Source organism: Crocuta crocuta, unplaced genomic scaffold, assembly GCF_008692635.1.
Source record: "Crocuta crocuta isolate KB4526 unplaced genomic scaffold, BGI_CrCroc_1.0 scaffold248, whole genome shotgun sequence".
In the NCBI taxonomy this organism is placed as follows: Eukaryota; Metazoa; Chordata; class Mammalia; order Carnivora; family Hyaenidae; genus Crocuta; species Crocuta crocuta.
In genome coordinates this window covers 1,996,681-2,016,789 of record NW_027532409.1, presented here as the reverse complement: position 1 = coordinate 2,016,789, position 20,109 = coordinate 1,996,681, and the positions used below count along the sequence as shown (strand labels likewise).

The 20,109-nt window shown below is 59.8% G+C and overlaps 2 protein-coding genes across 4 annotated transcripts in view; one reads left to right on the top strand and one right to left on the bottom strand.

Annotated features, from left to right (window-relative positions):
• Positions 1–7,697, top strand: part of LPIN3 (lipin 3) — a 16,766-nt gene extending 9,069 nt beyond the window's left edge. For all 3 annotated transcript variants that reach the window (XM_077778853.1, XM_077778852.1, XM_077778851.1), the window contains 13 exons: positions 302–401; positions 540–700; positions 1,115–1,208; positions 1,303–1,372; positions 3,116–3,208; positions 3,284–3,327; positions 4,033–4,171; positions 5,091–5,239; positions 5,412–5,498; positions 5,968–6,120; positions 6,254–6,368; positions 6,454–6,557; positions 6,720–7,697. In XM_077778853.1, coding sequence (XP_077634979.1) covers positions 302–401; positions 540–700; positions 1,115–1,208; positions 1,303–1,372; positions 3,116–3,208; positions 3,284–3,327; positions 4,033–4,171; positions 5,091–5,239; positions 5,412–5,498; positions 5,968–6,120; positions 6,254–6,368; positions 6,454–6,557; positions 6,720–6,864 — 1,454 coding nt within the window. In that variant the 3' untranslated portion in view covers positions 6,865–7,697. The remainder of the gene's footprint in view (positions 1–301; positions 402–539; positions 701–1,114; positions 1,209–1,302; positions 1,373–3,115; positions 3,209–3,283; positions 3,328–4,032; positions 4,172–5,090; positions 5,240–5,411; positions 5,499–5,967; positions 6,121–6,253; positions 6,369–6,453; positions 6,558–6,719) is intronic.
• Positions 7,669–20,109, bottom strand: EMILIN3 (elastin microfibril interfacer 3). The gene is made up of 7 exons (XM_077778880.1): positions 20,036–20,109; positions 19,635–19,764; positions 18,656–18,703; positions 13,029–13,074; positions 12,281–12,437; positions 10,919–11,142; positions 7,669–10,642 (listed from the first exon to the last, which is right to left on the bottom strand). Exons 1-7 carry the CDS (start codon positions 20,107–20,109, stop codon positions 8,856–8,858), a joined length of 2,466 nt encoding a protein of 821 aa, XP_077635006.1. The 3' UTR covers positions 7,669–8,855.

The window sequence follows — 20,109 nt, the reverse complement described above, 5'->3', positions numbered from 1 at the left end:
GTGTGGGAAGGTACAAGGACTCGCCATCCAGAACAGTAGTTGCTGGTTATCTATGGCTACGTGAAACTTGATTATGATTAAATAACACTTAAAATTCCATTTCTCCCTCACACCACATTTTCAGCGTGCTGATACAGACATGTGGCTAGCAGTTACCATATCGGACAGGAAGTCGGGGACATTTCTGTCATCCTCAAAAGTCCTACCAGACGGTGGTGCTTTAGGGCATTCAGAGACCAGGGGACACACTGCTCACGCTGCTAAGCACATGTCAAGTCCATAGGTGTCCCTCTGCCCTCAGGCTCCCTGAAGAGAAGCCAACACCTGGGGCCCAGTGATATCTATCTGGACGACTTACCCTCTCTGGATTCTGAGAACGCAGCCCTTTACTTCCCCCAGAGGTGCCTGGGCTCTGGGTTACAGGGTGTTTTGGGATTGGGGCCGGTGGGGCCAGGGGCTGGCTACCAGGGGCCTGGAGGGGTGGGCCCCTCCTCCCAGCCTCCTTGTATTCACATCACTATTGGCCTCTTTGCCCCCAGTGACTGTGGGCTGGGGCCCAGAAGGTGGAGTGAACCCAACAGCCAGAAGCCCCTGGAGGACCTCAACCCCGAACAGGAAGTAGAACCTACTTTGGACCCAGTGGACATGATAGTGCTGTCCCTCTGTGGTGGACTAGCTGACAGCCGGGACATCTCCCGGGGTATGTCTGATCATGGCCTGAACCTTTCCAAGGATTGGCACTGAGCCAGGGGATGGGGGAGGGCGGGGAGGCCCCCAGAGTAGCAGGCAGCAGGCTGGGCACCCTTGCTGTTCTCTGCTCTGTGGAGCCCCTTGTGGCCAGCGAGGGCAGCGCATTCCCAAGACCCCACAGAGCAAATGCTTAACTTAAGGCTAAGCTGTGACTTATCCTGTGAACCCGGGATGGCAAATACCTGGGGTGGGCACAGCAGGTGCCAAAACCGCAGACGGGGAGGAGTCCTGCTACGTAGAACACCCATCCGGCAGGAGGCCTGATGGTAGAGTGCCGGGCGCCGGGGTCGGGGGTCAGGGGGTAGGCAGCAGGTCCCGTTCAAATGTGGCAGCCTCACTCCTTACTCTCTGCCTCTGTGCCCAGAGAAATTCAACCAGCACATCGTCTCCTACCAGGACCTCGTCCAAAACCCTGGCCTCCTTGAGCACCCGAACCTGGTGGTGAAAATCAATGAGAAGTGAGTACCAAGGCTGAGCCGCTGGCAGCCCCAGAGCCCCCGTGCCCGCCACCATGCTATGGCTGCAGCCCCGACTCCTCTTCTGTCTCTCCAGGCATTATAACTGGGCTGTAGCTGCCCCCATGATCCTCTCCCTGCAAGCCTTCCAGAAGAACTTGCCCAAGGTAACAGTCAGAGCACCAGTGGGCCTACTGAGGGTAGGGGGTTATGGCCAAGAAATGGACAGTGGGCAGAGATGGGTCTGGGGCTGACCGGCTATAAGACCCACTCTGAGAGGGGATACTGAGTCCCCTGGAGCCTTGCCCCATGCCGTGTGGACAGAGCCCCACCCTTCCCCGGCTTCCTGGTGTGGCTGAATCCTGGCAGGGGCATCTTCTCCTTCTCCAGTTTGTCCACAGTGCTCTGTGGGCAGATAAAGGCCATGGCATTTTTTCCTACATCACCAAAACCTATTTTTCATTGCCCTTGGGGTCCCCATGAACCCAGAGTCTGTGGCTGACCCTAGAGCAAGCTGACTCTTGGGGACTTGACTTCAAAGGAGCTCAGGGCAAACCAGAGGGGATGATAACCTGCAACAGGAGGCTTTTAGATCTAAGAGACGAGGCTTGGGAGACAGAGGGCCCACTCCTCGCCTTACCCCAAGAATGTCTCCAGGCTGGGCTGTGGGAAGTGGCTTGCTTTATTGACGTGCATTTGTTGAGTACCTACTGTGTACCGGCCAGGGCCAGTCATGCCCTCCCAGAAAGACAGTAATCAAAGACTCTGCTAGATGAATGTAAAATTCAACCATGGGTATTGGGAGGGAGCTGGGGTGCTTTGAGAGGCTGAAATGGGAGTTTGCTGAGCAAGTGACTCCTGGGTAGAGATGTAAAGGATGAGTAATCTGTAAGCAGATGAGGGGAGGGGAACAGCATGTGGCGATGCTCAGAGGTGGGAAGGAACCCGGCCTCTTCGGTCCCTCCCAGAACCTCCACTCTCTGACCTGTACGTGCCCCTCCTACCACTGGGAGTGGTACAGGGCCCTGCCCTAATCTGGCCCATGGTTCCTGAATCAGTTAGACTTGCCCGAGAACATCACTAACCAGATGTTGACAGCCGGTGCCACCCTTTGGTGACACTCAGCTCCATCCTTTGGCTGGCTCTGGGTCTGAGCTAGTACCAGAGCCTGTGGGAAGGAGGAGGGCCACTCTCCTGCTTGGTTCTCCTCACCTTCCACCGACAGCCACCACCTGAGGCCCCTGGGAGACAACCCCAGCCTGTTTCCAGCTCAAGGGGGTACCCTGGCTGACCCACCTCCAGGTCATGTCCTCCTGACTTGGGTTCACCATTCTGTTTGTAGGAAGCTGATATGTCCCCTGGGAGGGCCTCTCCCTGGGCCCACCTAGCACACCTCTAATGAGCATCTTCCCAAGGACATGCTGCCCCCACCAGACAGTGGTGGTAACACAGAGAGGGAGGCCGTCCATGGGATAGAGTGACTGGCCTTTGGGGTTGCCTATGTTGGTCTCGGAGGTTGAGGGGAGTTCTGGCTGTAGATTGTTCCAGCTGTTACTCAGTGGCACCGTGCACAGAGTACTAGAGCCTGAGAAACGTCAAAGCACTGCCTTCAGCTACTCTAGTAGCAGCACTGGCCCATAGGGTCTGGAGGCCAGGCTGAGGCTGGGGGAGAATTAGGGGGTCTGGGCTGGAGTACAGTGGAGACTGGCAAGAGCGGCCCTTGGTCTCCTGTGCTTAGTCACTGTGTGGAATCCCAGGATGGAGGGAGGATGCTTCCACAGCTTCCAGATGTTGACAGCACCTTGCTCTAGGGTCAGCCGCAGACTCTGAGTTCATGGGGGCCCCATGGGCAATAAAAAATAGGTTTCGGTGATGTAGGAAAAAATGCCATGGCCTTTATCTGCCCACAGAGCACTGTGGACAAACTGGAGAAGGAGAAGATGCCCCGGAAAGGTGGACGGTGGTGGTTTTCCTGGCGACGCAGGGACTTCCCGGCCGAGGAGGTGAGTGGTCATGGTCAAGGGTATGGTCCGCACAGGCAGGAGGCGGGGTTCACTAGATGTATGTTCTTCCCACAGCGCAGTGCCCAGGCGGAGAAGAGCACAGCCAGGGAGCAGCAGGGGTGAGTTGCGTGTCTTGGCTGGCGCTCTGCAGCTGGATTGAGCCTGGGGACATCCCTGTGGGGGCAGGGGGGCACCAGCACCCCTCCACCAGCAGTGGTTCTTTGTCACTACCCAGTCACTTTCTTTTTCTTGAGAAATGCCCCCATTTCACAGATGGGAAAACAGGCCTAGAGATACGCCACACGTTCCACAGCTGGGAACTGGCAGAGCTGGAACAGGTGCTCAGACTCCTGGCCCAGACAAGGATTACTGTGTTAAGGAGGGGTGCGAGGGGTGGGGCCTCCCCCTCTTTGCCAGGGGCCGACTGACCTCGCCTTCTTCACAAGTGACCACGATACCCAAGCTCGGGCATGAGGGATGACCAGGGGCGGGTCAGCTGAAGCCAAAGCAGGTGGGATTGGGAATAAACCCAAAGACGCACACCTGGGTCTTTTAGGTAACCACCTCCAAGGCTATCCTGACCACGCACTGAGGGCCGGGAGCCCTGGCCCCTTTCTGAATGTATACAGTTGACCTGCACCCTTAATTCTGCTACCCCTCTCCAAATGGGTGGCACCTAGGAAAGGTTTCTGATCCCCTGGGTGGTCTCTGGAGGGGCAGGGACAAGCCCCAGGTTTCTTGTGGCCTGGGCCAAAGGGTGAGCATCTGCCGGGAGTGCAGGGTCTTGGCTGAGGACAGAGGCCTGAGAGTCAGGCTGCCCGCAGGACGAAGACTGACATGCTGAGTAGTGAGGATGACGCCCCAGAGAGCCCTGTGATCCTCGAGGTCCCCTCCCTGCCACCCTCGCCTCCAGCCTACACTCCTACCTATAGGAAGTCCCTCCGCCTCTCCTCCAGCCAGATCGTGAGTGTGTGTGTGGGTGTGTCCGGGTGGGGGTGGGTGGGGCTGAGACAGTTAGGCTCCGTGGAATTTAAAAGCCCAGAATCCATCCTTTCGGCAGCCTCCCTAAGAGCCTCTGCTTGAATACCTCCGGGGTCAGGGGGCTCACTTCTCCATGTGCCAACCCATTTCTTTGCTAGACGACTTCTCTATGTTGTCTTAAAACATGTACCTGTGGTGGGGTGCTGGGTCTGCTCTAGAGGCCACTGGGGAGGAATGGAAGACTGATGACAGCCCCTTAGATTTTGGCAGTCCCTGCCCCTGAGCCCTTCCGTGAGCTCAGTAGCTGGTCCCTGAGTGTGGTTCTGTCGGGGAGGGGCCCAGGAGGGCCAGCCTGGTACACAGCAGCTACCGTCTGTGTGGTGGCCCTGTGTGACACCCACCTTGGGGTCAGCCAGCGCCCAATAGCCTTGGTCACCGGCTGTGGCTGAGAGCCGCCCTGGTTCTTCTCTAGGGACCAAGGACAGGGCTAGATCTCTCTTTGGGGGGATGTCACAAGTACCTGTGAGGATCCCCAGAAGGTCCCTTCTACGGAATGGGGTGTCTCCCCACCAGGAGCAATGCCAGCCTTAGGGCCGACCGAAGAACCCTGGGCGGGAGCCGTGGACCAGGCTTCATCTGCGAGCTTCACCCCAAAGGGGCAGGAAGGGAGGTTAGGGCTCCCGTGCCTGCCTGTGCAGGCCCCGACCAGCACCGTCATACCGCCTCACTGCCCGGGGCCACCCTCTGCCCGCGTGGACATGTCTCTGATGAATTCCGGCAGGTTCTCTGCGCTGGGAGGAAGAGGAGGCTGTGGGGCTCACAGGTCACGGTTTGGGGTGGTGGGCGGTGGACACACCAGGCTGGAGCAGATCACAGCTTCTCCCCCTTTGCCCGGCCCCAGCGGCGCCTGAACCTGCGAGAAGGTGCCAATGACGTGGTCTTCAGTGTGACCACCCAGTACCAGGGCACCTGCCGCTGTAGGGCCACCATCTATCTGTGGAAATGGGACGACAAGGTGGTCATCTCCGACATCGACGGGACCATTACCAAGTGAGGCCTGGTTGGCCAGGGGAGAGAGGGAGGGCCTGGGACTGGCCTCCTCTGTGCTGGGGGAAGGGGAACGTCAAGAAAGGCCCTCCACCCGGGTGAGCCGTCCTGGGGGCTGGGCCACATGAAGGCTACACGGGGCTGCCTCGAAGTGACTGTTCCTCTGTGGCTCTAGGTCAGACGCTCTGGGCCACATTCTGCCCCAGCTGGGGAAGGACTGGACACACCAGGGCATCACCAGTCTCTACCACAAAATCCACCTGTGAGTGCCCGGGCTGGGGCAGGGCCCTGGGGAGGGAATCACAGAATGGCTTAGGCCACTGTAGCCTTTGCTCCAGGAAGCCAGGCTTGGGGACCAGGAAGCCCGCGAGGGAGTGAGCCCCGGGCATGTCCCTGGAGCACTGCGCCTACTGGCTGGTCTTCCATTCGCCGGCGAAAGACCAGTCTCCTGGCGTCTGGCATCTGACTCTAACTGCTGGTCTTCATGCTGTCGAGGAGGCCTATAGACTTGCTCAAACTTTGTCCATTCTGCTCCACCTGGGCCTCAGGATGCTGTCCGTGCCCCTCCTACATGGGACAACTACTGAAGCCACGTAGCTGTTCTCCCTAAGTCATCTGGGTCTGAAGGCCAGAGCTCCGGGGTTAAACTGAGCTGGCGGAAGCCAAGGAGGGCCGGGCAGGGAAGGGCTGGTCTCTGACGACTGTGTGCCTCTCCTGTCCCCCACCCCCAGAAACGGGTACAAGTTCCTATACTGCTCGGCACGGGCCATCGGCATGGCAGAACTCACCAAGAGCTACCTGCAGTGGGTGAGCGAGCGGGGCTGCGGCCTCCCCATGGGACCCCTCCTGCTGTCTCCCAGCAGCCTCTTCTCCGCCCTCCACAGGTAACCACCCCCGTAGGACACACACCCACGGACCCTTTCCGGGAGGGACAGGCTTGGGTGTCCGTTGAGCTAGACCCCGTGGCACCTGACCCTGCCATCTTCTGATTTCTGCCCACGGCCCTGGCTGCCCCAGGGAGGTGATTGAGAAGAATCCAGAGGTGTTCAAAATTGCCTGTCTGAGTGACATCCAGCAGCTGTTCCTGCCCCACGGACAGCCCTTCTATGCAGCCTTTGGGAACAGGCCCAATGTGAGTGCGTCACCTCCCCACGGGCACGGCCACCTCCTCCCTATCTTATCTCCCAGCCCACCAGCCCCTCCTTTGTCCCCCACAGGATGTCACTGCCTACCGGCGGGTGGGCCTACCTGCCTCTCGCATCTTCACGGTCAACCCCCGGGGAGAGCTCATCCAGGAGCTCATGAAGAACCACAAATCCACGTGAGGCCAAACCCCACGCCCTCTCCAGTCCCCATGCCCTTAGCCTCTCCCTGGGCCCCAGTTCCACCCAGGGCTCCCAGGCAGGATGCAGTCTCTGCCCCATTGATGGGGGCTGGGGCCTGGTGGCAGCTCAGGCTCTCAGCGCTGCTCTTCTCCCCACAGGTACGAGCGGCTCGGTGAGGTGGTCGAGCTCCTCTTCCCGCCCGTGGCCCGTGGCCCCAGCACAGACCTGGCCCACCCTGAATACAGCAACTGCTGCTACTGGCGGGAGCCACTGGCTACTGTGGACTTTGATGCACTGGCCTGAACCTGCCCCGGCCGCCCCCTCCTCCCTGGCCAGGTGTCCCAGGGAGTGGGTGTCCCAGGGAGTGGGACGCCGGAAGCTGGGGACCACAGAGCCAGTCCACTGAAGGGGAGGAGGGGGCTGAGGGCTGATTGGCAGCTACAGAGACCCTCCCTCCTCCCTGTCCTGTCTCCCGCCTTTGCCAGCTGGGCTGCAAAAGGTGGGGGCAGCTGCCCCAGGCCTCAGCATGGCCCTGGCCTGTAGCACTTAAGCGACTGTCACCCGGGCCCTTACAGGATTCTCCATGCCCTTGACATCTCTGTCCCTGCCACCCTGGTATGTTGTCCCCACTCCTGATATGACAGGGAGAAGAGGGCAGCCCCATGAGGCTTGAGACCCATAGGCATGGGAAAGGGCTGGCAGCAGCAGTGGAGAGTGGCTGAGTCCCATCTGCACAGCATGGACCACACCCTCTGAAGCCAGAGCCTTCCATAACCCCGGCCCCTTCCCATAGCTCTTCAGCCAGACCTCACACTCTCCCTGGTACCTCAGCACACCCCAGGCCGGGATACTTGGCCAGCAACAGGACTCCGGGGCAGTGCAAGGGCTGAGGGCCTGTGACTCCCACTTGGCCTAGCCTGTACCCAGCTGCTGCCCTTGTTCCTCTGAGCACCTCCCCTAAGGACACAGCCCCAAACCCTGCCCACCCTCCCTAGACTCTGCCGGTCAGTTCAGTGCCCACAGAGCTGCTGGGCACGCTCGTACAGGGATGAGGGGCCCAGTGGTGCAGCCTTCCCTGCTGTCCTTGGGGAAGAAAATACCTTCAGATGGATGACAAGCTTTAATCCAGGCCTGCCCTCCCCCAACAGCACCACAGTGGAGGGAAGAAACCAGAAGGCAGGACCATGGGACCTGCAACACAGCACAGAAAGACCCGGGCTGCTGTGGGGGAACTGAGGCCAAGAGCTTCAGCAGAGATGGGCATCGGGGCCTCTGGGAACTCTGCATGCTGGCTGTCCCATGTCCCATGTCAGGTTATCTTGTAATGGTGCCCTACCTGAATTTCTCTTAGTGAACATCCAGGAGGGGCTGGGGTTTCACTGGGGTGCTGGAAACTGGGCCTGGAGGCCTTTCTCTCCTGTGGCCTCCTGTTCAGAGTCTGGCCTCATTCAGGCCATGATATTTATGAGGGCTATTCTCTGAAGAGAGGCTCTAACCTGGGGGAGGGGGGAGGGGGAGATGGAAAGGAGGGGAGAGTGTGGGGACCAGAGGCCCTGAAGCACTTTTGGGAAAGAGAAGGGAAAGGATGAATTGGGGTGGGGTCTCTAAACAGAGCCTGGACCCTGTCCTTTTTCTCAGGGAATCTACAGCTGCCTAAGCCCTCACCTGAGGCGAGGGTCAAAAGAAATAAAAAGAACTCTCTCAGCTGAGTCTTTGTGTTTCTGTTCTGTCCCGAAGGACCAGGGCCAGTGGAAACCTCTCGTCCTTGGTTCAGAAACCATATCCTGGAAGCTGCCAGGTATGAGGACGGTGCCAGTGGGCACCACCTTCCTGCAGAAACTGAGCCCAGACAGCTAGGGAGAGAAGCCACGGGGGCAAGGGAACCAGAAGCCTCCACAGGCTGGGGGCTATGGCCTGGGGACAAAGGGAGATGTGGACAGGTCACGGCCTGTGACTGGGCCTGTAGGTCTTTGTACAAGTGCGGACCCTGGTGCATCTGCAGAGGGACAATTTGCACACTGGATTGTGAGGTCAGTTAGGTCCACCCTGGCCTTCAGGCATGATGTCCTTGCCTTGACCACGATGTTGAATTGTCCAGCTGGGACAGCACTCAGTGTGGATTTTGGTGGCTGGGACAGTCATATGGAGCTGGACCACAACTATTCTTTCCGTGGCCTCTGAAGTGGCATCCACGCTGGCCAGGGGAGGCTGGGAGACACTGCTGGGCAAGGCTGGGCTCTGGAGGGTCATCCCCAGGGGCGGTGGGGTCCAGGGGTGTGTCCTGTCTGGCCTGCCTAGTTGGCTTGCCGGGGCCGCACCTGCTCGGCCAGCTGGGCCCGGCAGTCCAGGAGGTCGTCCCGGAGGCGGGCGATGTCCTGTGCATGCTGAGCCAGTGTGCGGTTCAGCTGGTCCACGTAGCCCCACAGGCCTTCCCTGGGCCTGAGGGAGTCGGCGGGCTGGCGGTCGGGGCCCACAGCCAGCAGGCCCAGCCTCCCGCAGGCACCCTCCACCTGAGCCACCCTCTGGTCGAAGCGGCCCAGCACGTGCTGCAGGTCCTGGGCTGTGTCCCGGCAGCGGCTCAGCCCGCCAGCCACATCGGCCACCCCGGCCTTGAGTTGCTCCAGCTGCCCCCTCAGGCTCAGGACCTGCCTCTGGCCCGCCTGAAGCCGAGAGCCCTGGCTGCTGACTTGTTCCTGGATGGCGTGCACCTCTGCCTCCACCTTGCGTTCTCGCTCATCCAGGGAGGAGTTGGCCGCCAAGAAGGCATCGGAGTACTGGCTGACGGAGTCGCTGAGGCCCGTGAGCGACTTGCTCACTGAGTTCAGATTGACCTTGAGCAGGGTGATCTCGCCTTGGAGCGAGCTGCCCGTGGCTTCTGCCAGCTGCTCCTGGACCTCGGCCACGGTGCCGTTGAGCTGCCGGAGCAGGGCTGCGTGGCTGGCCACCTGGCGCAGGAGGGCCTCGCTCCGGCTCTGCCAGGTCTTCACTTCTGCTGCGAGGTTGTCCAGGATGGCCGAGGTGGTGCTGGGGGTACACGAGGTCTCCAGCGAAACCAGCCGCTGCTCCAATACCGCCAGCTCCGTCTGCACCAGGGGCCGGGCCGACCTGCCCGGTGGGACGCTGTCATGGCTCAGCTCCCCAGCCAGCATCACCAGGCGCTCCTCTAGGCTCTGCACTCGCTCTTCCAGCAGGGTCCTGAAGCTGTTCACATCCCATCCCCCCTCCTCTGCCCCCAGGCAGCAGCCTCTCGCTCCACCCTCCGTCCCATTGAGGGTCTCCAGGCCCTCCAGCAGCCGGTCGGCACCCCCTTGGAGCATGGCAGCAGAAAGCCGCTCCAGCTCATCCCTGGTGAGGGGGCTATGGCCCCTCTGGGCCTCAGTGACCGCCTGTAGGTTCCTCTCAAGGTTGTCCACGCGGGCGCTGATCAAGGTCAGCCGGCTGCAGCAGCCACCCCCGCCGGCCATGCTCAGGCCCTGCAGCCTGGTCCCGAGCTGTGACAGCTCCCGGCGCAGGGCCAGCTCCCGGCCATCCAGGCTCTGGTGCAGCCGCTGGCTGGCTGCTTGGCCCTCCTCACACTGCTGCCGCACCTCCTGTACCCGCAGGTCGCAGGAACTCTGGACCCCTTGCAGCTTCTGCTCGAAGCCATCCAGTAGGCTCCCCCACAGTCGGTGCAGCCGTTGGTCCACGTACTCGTCCAGAAGTGCCAGGGAGGTGAGCGGGGATGGAGGGGCCTCCCGCAGCCGCTGTAGGTGCGCCTCGTGACCCAGCGCCAGCCCATGCACCTTGTCCAGCAGCTGCACCTTGGTCCGGAGCGTGTTGCTCACCTCTGTCACCTTGCTCAAGATCTCATCCAGGGGAGGTGGGAGTGGCCCTCCAGCTCTGTCTCTGGGCTTCCCAAACCCCTCAGAGATGATCCCAAAGCCCACAGGGGCAGCGGGAGCCCGAGGACCACCGGTCATCCTGCTGGGGTCCTCGTGGCTGGCCACCAGGCCACTGAGGGCACCATATGCTTGTGCCAGGCGCTGGACATCGCCCTCCAAGCGTTCCAGCCGCTCACCGAACATCCCTGGGCCTTTCCTTCCTGGAACAGACGAGAGCACCCCAGGGGCATGGCTGGCCTGCCTCCCTCAGCTTGTCCTGTGGCCAGGCCACCCGAGAGATTTCCTGTTCCAAGCTGACCTTCCCACTGAGCACAGCTCTCTCAGCTTTGGAAGGGGCTCTGGGAGCCCTCCCACAAGCTCAGCATGAGACGCACCCTCCCCGGCCCTGCCAGAGCTCAGGCCGCCCAGGTCGATCCCCTCCCCACCGCCCAGAAAAAACCTGATCACCCGGCAGGGTCTCCTCTGGGCAGACTCACCATAGGGGCTGGAAGCCGTTCTGCTAGAAGAAGGCGGCCGGGGTGCCGGGCCCAGCTGCCCCGAGGGAATCTGGGGCCCAGGCTCTGGCTGGGCTGGGGTGGCCCCATGGTCTGTGAGGTGCTCGGGGCAGCCCTCTCCAGTGAGGCCAGGACAGCACCGCCAGGCGAGGTCCGTCACTGTCTTGTAGCCGACCTTGTATCTGGGTCTGAGCACTGTGCGGTACCTGGGTGGGATGGGGGAGGGGGAGAGGGCGTGGCCCTGTACCTGTGGCCTGAGGCTCCTGCCTCTCAGCACAAGATCTGGATTATCTCCCCACCTCTACACCACCACCAGCTTCCCTTTTCTGTGCATATGGCGACAAGGGCAGTGGGGAGGAGGAAGGCCTAGGGCTTCAGAGAAGGGTTAAGGAGCAGGTGCAGCTGAAGCCCCACCCCATCCTGTTTGCCTTGGGGAGGACACTAGCAGGGACTTAGCCCCAGTGTCCCCGAAACCACTTTGGATCCCCTTGAGCTCATGCTGCCCGTAGAAGTTCCACTCCGGCTTTGGCGGTACCTGGAAGAATTCTGGCATGACCTCAGCCCTTCCTCCGTGGTTGGGGGTTATACTGCCCTGGAGCTGGGGTGCACAGCCTTCCCAGTGAGCAGGGGCCCCTCTTGCCCCCATCTGGCCCCTCAGTTCTGTCTACTCCTCTGTAGCTTGCTCTGGGAACTCAGCTCTGGCCACCCAGGCTGGTGGATGGCGTCTCTGATTCTGAACACAAAAGGGAAGGCCCAGGGGTGCAGGGCAGGGCTCACCAGGGCCCCTCCTCCACCTGCTCAGCCACGTACATGTCTACCCACTGACACACTGGAGCAAGTGGGTTTGTTTCCAGACGTGCACTTCCACCTCTCCAAGTACAGACCTGTGCCTCACACCTGGGCACAGCCTGACGTATCCTCGCACGGCCCCGTCTGTCTGGCCCCGGCCCCGGCAATCGGGCTTCCATCCCTCACCCCTGTCCCGCCTTTCCCACAGTCACCACGGCCCTTCCTGGGTCTTCCCAGAGCCCCTTTGGCATCAACCATTATCAGTGTGACCCCTGCCCTTTCTGTTCACCTCCAGCCCCCTCTGCCTCCCCTGCGTCTTCGTGCCTTATTCTGTGTCTCTTCTGGGAACCCTCCCTTGGTCCCCCTGTGGGCCCTGACCTGAACCTATGTCTCCTCCCCACCCCCACCCGACAGCCTGCGTGGGAGCCCGGTAATGGGCTCTGTGGAGTCCTAGGAGGCACAGCCCCTCGTGGGGCTGGCTGCAGCTCTCGGGGGAAGGCAGGCCTGGGGCCCATGCCCAGCAGTCCTGAGTGGGTGGCACGGGGGTGCACTTACATGACTGTCCCGGGGCACTTGGGCCCCCATCCACACTGCCGGTACTCAGCCTTCACATAGCTGTCTGCTCCCTCCTGTAGGACACAGGTCACATTCCTGTGCACCACGTAGGCGCAGAGGGCCCTGTAAGGGGGAACAGCATCCTTGAAATTCTGGCCTGAGCCAGGCCCACTGAGGCTCTTAAACCCTCCTCCCCATCTGTAGGCTTCCCTAGGGGACCAGTTTCCCATCTCTCTTCTGTTCCTGCTCCTCGTCCTGGAGGCCAGGGCCCCGGCCTGGGGTCTAGACCCACTGCTGGTCGGTCAGACCCAGACTCCCTAAATGGTTGGCCACTGGGCTAAGCACTGTAGTGAACTGGGGGCTGCCTTTCCTGTGGTCTGGCCTCTGCCCTCCCTCCCTGGATTCCCCAACAAGGGCCTTGCCATATTCTCACCCTCCTCCAACTTCTTCACTGGCTCTCAACTCCTTATCTTGGCATTCAGTCCTTCTGAGATCTCAACTTAGTGCCTCAGTGCCTTTGAGACCACACTCCTCCTCCTTCCTTCCCTGACTCCTGGGGAAATACATGCCACCTTGGAGTTTCCAGTCCCTGCCTTTGCTCCGGGTTTCTCAGTCTCTGATCACTTCTTGTACTGCCTCCTCCAGGAAGCCTGCTCTGATGTGCCAGGCCCACTGAGTGTCATCTATGGGCTGAGCACTCTCCTACGATACAATTCAGCCAGCACCCCAGGCAGAGCCCCTAACTCACCTGACTGGGGCCAGTTCCCAAGCCACTGGCTACTGAAGACCAGAAGCTGAGGCAGGGGTGAGGCAGGAGCCACCCTTACAGGTTACGAGGGCTGGGGAGGTGGCTGCCTGGCATAAGCCAACCACCCATGGACTGCTATTGGGCTCTGGAGCCAAAACACAAGCCCGGGACCCAGGCGCCCCCATCAGTTCTGTGGCCCAAACACGCTGGGGTTCCCAAGGGGTGGCCGGGGTCAGGCTAACCTCCGGAGGGGGCGGGCTGCAGAGCACTCGGCTCCATCTCCTACCTAGCGGGGCAGGGGAGAGAAGGGGGATGCGGGGGGTGGCAAGGGCGTGGGGGATTCCCGCGTGTGCCTCGCGCCCACCATCCTCCCTCCGCTCCCTCCACCTGGTCGGCTTGCGTCGGGAGTTTGCACACAGCGCAGCTGGAAAATGTTACTTCGCTGGAAAGGTTTCCGCGGGCACTGCCAGGTCCCAGCCGCCGCGCCAGGCCCCCTAGGCTTATTTTTCTTCGCCAGCCCCGCAGCCTCCCGGAGCGTGGGGCGCCCGCCNGGTGACGCCCGAGGGGCCGCCTGCAAGCGAGAGGTTAAGAAAGGAGCAGCCCCGGGGGGGCAGGGGCGCGGGCCGTCGCGCCCTGGGGTGGCCCCCGAATGCACCCGTCTACCGCCGTTGCCCGCGTGCACGACAGGGAAGCAGAGCCAGACCCCTGGGGCGCCCCCTCCCCCACCCCGGAACGGCCCACCCGCGGGGCACACGGGTCTTAAAAACCCTTGCATGCCTCAGCTCTGGAGAGGAGATGACCGTGTTAGGGGCGCACCAGCAACATCTCCGCAGCCACCTCCATGGAATAGGTTCCAGAAGGTCCCTGTTGGCTAGCTGTGCCTTCTCTGCACCGGTGGCCAGGACAACTGATAGCTGTGCTGACCCCTCCCTGGGGCATCTTAACCTCTCCCTGCTGCCCAGTGGGTGGCCAGGTCGTCCCTCTGGTTCCCTGGTGGGGTCCGTGCTTTCTCTCTCTTAGGTATGGGGTGCACGGAGCCCCAACACCCCCTCGCCTCTCCAGCCCCGCAAGGATGCTCTGTTTCTCTTTGTGCAACTAAAGCTTTTAGCCAGCTGGACCACGCACTGGTTCACTATTAGCAACCAGTCAAAGAAATCCTTTGGGTCTTTTTCACAAGGAGCTGCTGTTAAGGCAGGCTTCGCCTTATTTCCCTTGTGAAACGGACTCTTGGAAGGCAACAGTTGTTGGCCTTTACCATCATTCTCATTCACCATCATCTTGATGGCCTTCTAACCTGCAAAGAGCCTCTTGAATCCCGATTCTGTCATCCAACAGGGTGGCATTTCTTCCTGCCTGTCTCATCCACACAGGGAACTGCAGCCTTCTGTCTTTACCCAAGTAGCTGATAGGTGTGTGGAAGGCAGAGAACTCTGAGGCATCGCAGGAGAGACCTTCCTGCAACCTGAGATGTGAATCCACAGCCTTTGATTAAAGTGATGATATAAGGGTGTGAAATGGGGGCAGCACTGACATTCACACCTATGCCCCCTGCCCAATCCCAGCCATAGTACAGTGGCTTGTGGGTCTCTGGCGGGGGAGGCAGGCACCTGACCAAAATGGACCAATTGTTCCCTCTCCTAAGCTTTGGTACACAGGCCAAAGGGATCCAGCCTCCAGGTGGGGAGTTTCCTGGTCTATTTGATTCCTAGGGCTGCCGTAACAAACTGCCACAAACTTGGGGGCTTGAAAGAACGGAAATTCACTTCCCCACAATCCTGGTGATTAAAGCCTGAAATCAGGTGTAGCAAGACCACACTCCCTCCAGACTCTAAGGAGGAATTCTCTGCCTCTTCCAGCCTCACTGGCTCCGGGCACTCCTGGGCTTGGAGCTGTAGCACTCACTGAATCATGTGGTCTTCATGTGGTCTCCTCCCTTGTGTCTCTACAGGGCCTTTTTCTCTGGGTCTCTGTGTCCTCTCCTCTTCTCAGAAGGACACTGGTGGTTGGATTTAGGGCCCAGTCTAATCCAGTATGAGCTCATCTTAACTAAGTACACCTGCAAAGACCCGATCTCCAAGCAAGGTCATGTTCTAAAGTTCAAAGTAGACATGAATTGGGGGGTCCACTCCAGGGTCCCTGAGGGGTGGTGAAAGGACAGACCATGGCATGCTGTGGCCATAGCTGTGTGGGACTTACAGGGAAGCTAAGGAAGAGAGTTTGCCAGAAGAGAGTCAGGTCGAATCGAGGAGCTATGTGGTGCTCCTCAGCCCACAGTGAGACAGGTGCTCACTCAGGGAGAGGTGTGGGAGGAGCCATTTGGTAATTGGCTTCCCCTGTCTGCTTCCAATACCCCACCTCACCTGAGCTAGCTCGAATGGGTTTTTGAACCCTGTGAAGGATGCCTCAGCCAGCCTTTTATGCTCTGACACAAATCCCCCGAATGTACTATTATATTCTCTTTAGCAGAGATATCCATCTGCTGGGGGGAAGGCACACGGGATCTACAACATGCTCTTGATCCTGCAACCACTGAACTTCCACTTCTCAGAAAGTGAGAGATGTCTAGGTGGGACATGAACAGAGCTGGGCTCCTGAGCCCAGGCTGGGCCAGTTCTCATGCCTGGCAGCACAGCCCAGGTGGCCCTGGAAGAACACCCCCCCACACACACACCCCTGCATGCTACGGGAGCTGTGACCCCCCTTTACCAAGGGGCCCCAGCCCTGCCTCTCACTCCCTTCCCAGCCCAGATGTGGGGCCCACAACTCAGAGGGAGGAGGCTGGACCCTGTCTGAACTTGGAAAAGGCCACGTAACAAGGGGCTGAAGGAACAGTTGGATCCTACCTCCCTTTTTCCCAGGTGGCTGACATCAAACACCCTCTTTAACTGGAACAATTTCGGGAGCCAGCCCTGAGGCCCCATCCTGGGGTGGAGAGGAGGACATCGGCAGGGATGCTCAGGGTCTTGGTGGGATCCGGCCAGAGTCTGGGTCTCCCCCACAGATGAGGAGGACGCTTTGCATCTGCCAGACAGGAAGTCTAGGGAAGCTCAAGGCAGGGGAGGGAGACAGTCATGTCCTCCCCCTACTCAGCCTGGAGTCTCTACTCCTGGATTGAGGAGGGCTAAGGGGCCACATGCAGAATCATGATTTCTGTTCACAGGGATATGCACACGCATATCCAGACACGTTCTGTCTCACACACACACACACACCACTTCCATACACACACGCAGAAGCATACTTTTCCAACCTTCACTAGCCCTTGGTGACAGATGTGCCCCCTCTCCCTTCAGGAAGAACGGAGGATGCCATCAGGAAGACCAGATAACCCTGGGCAGGGAGACGTGTAGCCTTGCATTTTGGGTCCATCAAGGAGTGGCACGGTGGGGGAGCAGGAGTGAGGGCCCTCCAGACACTACCGCTTCCCCTCCCCCCTTCCTCTGTGGGCTTCCTGGGGCAGAGGGAAAGAACGGGCACCTGGGGGTGGAGAGGATGAGAGACGGATCCCTGGAAGCTGCAGAGAGGCAGGCTTGCCCGCTGGTAAGTTAGCGCAGGACTCTGGTGTTTGGCAACCCACCCACCTTCCCTACCTCCATGCATTTCTCAGACTCCAAGGAGGTTTCTCTCCCCTCTCCAGGCTCCTTCCACCTTACCCAGGAGGTTCTCCCGCTTTATCAAGGCCTTGCAATGAGATCATTGAGAGCTTCACCAAGTTTGATGGAATGTAGTTCCCTGAAAAGAGACAGGAATGGAAAGCACTGGAATGACCAGCTCTCTGGCATAAGCCCTTCTTGCTACAGATGAGCCCCCTGTGACAAAGGGAAGCATATCCCCCACTCCCCAGGTAACTGGTGGTGGCAGCAGCCCTAGGGTATGTGCTCCTGACTCCACTATCACTCTGTCCCTTGCCCACCACCCCACCCCATCTCCTTTCTCCTGAGTGCACAGCTCAGCCTCCTTAAAAGGGGCCACTTTTGGAAGTTCTGTGTAGAAAGGCTCTTTCCCTGGGGCTCACTCTCTCCCCAACATAAACATCAGCCTGCTCAGAGCCCAGTGAGCATTTTGATTACACCCACACCATCAAAAACAGTTACTGTCAAGTCCACACGCGTTTCGGGGCAGGAGTTTGGAGTGACCGCTTCCAGCTAGGGCAGAAGCAGGGCTTCTCCAGGCCCCGGGGGTGGGTAGATGTGCATACTCAAGGTGAGGGCCTGGGAGAGACTCCAGAAATCATGGAAACTAGACTCTATAAAGCCTGGGTAGACTTCTATTGAGTGAGAGTTGCTTAAAAAGCAACTTACAAATTGTACTGACGGGGCCTCAATGTGGACACATGCAAACCAGATGCAATTATTATGCAAATTATATGCAAAAATACATGCGTGGGCCTCCCAACTCTTGTGAATGCCAGATGCAGCCTCTGGGGACCCTGACTTCAGCTGAGTGTCGTCGCAGGGTAGAGAGATGACCCTGGGCTTGCCAGTCTCTTATGGTGGGCAGGACGGGCTTAGCTCCAAGGCCGTTCACACATTGGGGGAAGGAAGCAGACGGGGAGTGGCTCAGATCTGGTTTTGCATGCCAGCTCCTCCCTTCACAAGCTGCTTGACCTTCATGGAGTCACTTCACCCCTTTGAGCCTCTTTCTTCCAGGCTGTGAAATGAGGGAGCCAGAGAACACTGGCTCAAGCTCCCATCTGCAAGGTCAGGCAGCTAGGAGACCTGAGTGAGGGTCTCACCTTCCCCAGGAGGTGGGTGGATGTCTGGGCCTCCCTCCACCCCCTGAAATGGAGACTCAGGGCAGCACCTTCTCCATGAGCAGCAGCACAGCTGTGGGTTCAGGGAAGGCCAGTGCTGGACAGGCCCAGAACCTACATATCCTTCGTTTCTTAAGAAATGTGTTCGAGGTCCCACTTGCCCATGGCGTGTGGCAGATGCTGTTGCCAGACCCCTTTTGCCGGCCTGTGGACCCATCAGTCTCTGCTGTGGGAGTGATGGCTTCCCCTGGCTGATGGGAGCCATCTCCCCCGGAAGTTACAAGCCCTCCCACCTATATTCAATGACTGGCTGCCTCAGGGTTACAAAAGGCTGGTCCCCTGGCCTCAGGGGGACAGCTCAGCAGTGCAGTCAGGGTCTAGAGCCCCCTGGACCAGGCCACATCGAGAGGCTACTTGCTCTGCAAACCCCCCTCCCTCGTGTGTCTCCTGAGAGCCATTCCCCAGTAAACCGCTTGTTCTTCAACCCTGCCTCCAGCTCTCCTTCTGCAGAACCTGATTCAAGACAGGAGACAGACCTGCAAACAGAGAAGGACAATGCGTGTGATACGGTGCAGGCAAGGACCCTCAGGAGGCATGGGGTCTTGAGGCCCAGGGAGATGTGGGTGGGGAGAAAGGGTCAGAGATGTCTCCCCAGACAAGCAATACTGCAGCTCATCTGTGGAGAGGAAGCATCCGGAGCGATAGGCACAGCCCGTGCTGGGCACAGAGGCAGGAGACAGCCTGGTGTGTCTGGGAAACACCAAGCTCGGGGGTGGGGGCTGGGCTCCAAGAGAGGTTGGCAGGGGCCATCCAGGAGGAGCCTTGAATACTCCAGGGAAGAGTCTGGGCTTAACACCCAGGTGAGAACACATACAGCATAGTCGTGCAGGATGTCTCCGGCCACCATTACGGAGAGCGGGTGCTAGAGGCAGGGTGTCAGGGGGGCAGCAGCAGCAACAGTCAGCCCCAAGGCTGACAAGGCTCCGGTGGGGATGACAGGGGGTAGATTCCAGAAGCTGTCAGGACAGAAAGCTGACAGGCCCCGGTGGCTGGTTTGGGGGCTGTGAGTATGGGAAGGGTTTGGACGGTGCCGGGCAGAGGGGAGACAAAATGTCAGGTCTGGAGGGGAGTGACACTGTGTGGTCAAGGGCGGGGAGAGAAGAGGGGTTAATGAGCTGTCCAGGTCAGGGGTCTGCATTCCCCACACCGGCTGCAAGGCAGTCACGGCCAAGCGGAGCCTCGGCGGTGAGGCCTTGACAGTGATGGTGGGTGTTAATGGGAGTGGGTGGCACGGCCGGCAGATTCCAGGGGAGGCCCAGGGCAGCTCTCTGCAAGTGAGTGGGAGGTGTGGGGGTGGGCACAGGGCCCTGGGAAGGGCTCATGCCTGCTCTTCTCTAGCTCTTCTATTCATGAGCACAGGAGTAAAAACCACACGGGATTACCAGCTGGTAACAGAGGATGCAGGCATGTGACGGGCTGATGGGGAAGGGGGCGACCCTCCACCAGGGCAGGGGCCACGATGGGGGAGGCAGGTCGTTGCCATGGCAAACTCATGCTTGGATGGGCAGAACCTGACCTCCACCCAGACAATGCCCATATCTCAGACCTGCTCTGCCTTAATTCCTTAATTCTCCAGAACTTGCTGGGCATCCCCTCCATGTGAGAAGCACAGGCAGGTGGGCGCCAGGCTAGAGGGGGCAGAGGTGGCTGAGAGAAGTCCTAGGAGGGGAGAGAGGGGGGGAGGGGAGGGGACAATGGGAGTGAGATGGTGTGGGGAGGGCCAGTGTACAGGCTGAGGACTGGACAGCTGTGCGCAGAGATGCTTGCACTTCAGCCCCTGTGAATCCACTCACCTGCCAGTCCCTACATGCTACTGTCCCTGTTCCTGTGTAGAGTGTCCCTCCCGACTGGCAGCCCCCGATGCAGGGGCCATCTGCTGTCTGTGTCTGCTGAATGGTGGCCTGTAGGTTGTAGACGGGCCCTCTGTAGCCACAAGGCCGACGCACTGGGGAGGCTGGTGCAGGAAACAAGGCAAGAGAAGCTGGTGATGGGGGGCGGGCACCTGCGAGGAGGGTTGTGGGGCTTTGTGGGCTGGCTGGGAAGACGGGTCCAGGCCAAGGTCACAGTTGTGGACTCAACACCCCGGTGGCATCCAGGGTCTGTCTCCTGCCCATCTCACACTCGGCGCTAGACCATATATTTGGCATGTATTCACGGGGCTTGACCACTCTGACTCCCCAGAGCAGCCACCCACCCGCTCTTGCCGCCCACCATGTGACCAGCGGGGTCCTCCCTAGCGCGAGCCTCTGCGGCCAGAGACTCCCGCAT

Coding starts and splice junctions, on each gene's coding strand:
- EMILIN3 (XM_077778880.1), bottom strand. CDS start 20,109: ATGCGGGAGTCTCTGGCCGCAGAGGCTCGCGCTAGGGAGGACCCCGCT. Junction 12,438..13,028: donor TGGGAACTGGCCCCAGTCAG/GTGAGTTAGGGG, acceptor GGCCTGGCTCAG/GCCAGAATTTCAAGGATGCT. Junction 10,643..10,918: donor AACGGCTTCCAGCCCCTATG/GTGAGTCTGCCC, acceptor CGTCTGTTCCAG/GAAGGAAAGGCCCAGGGATG.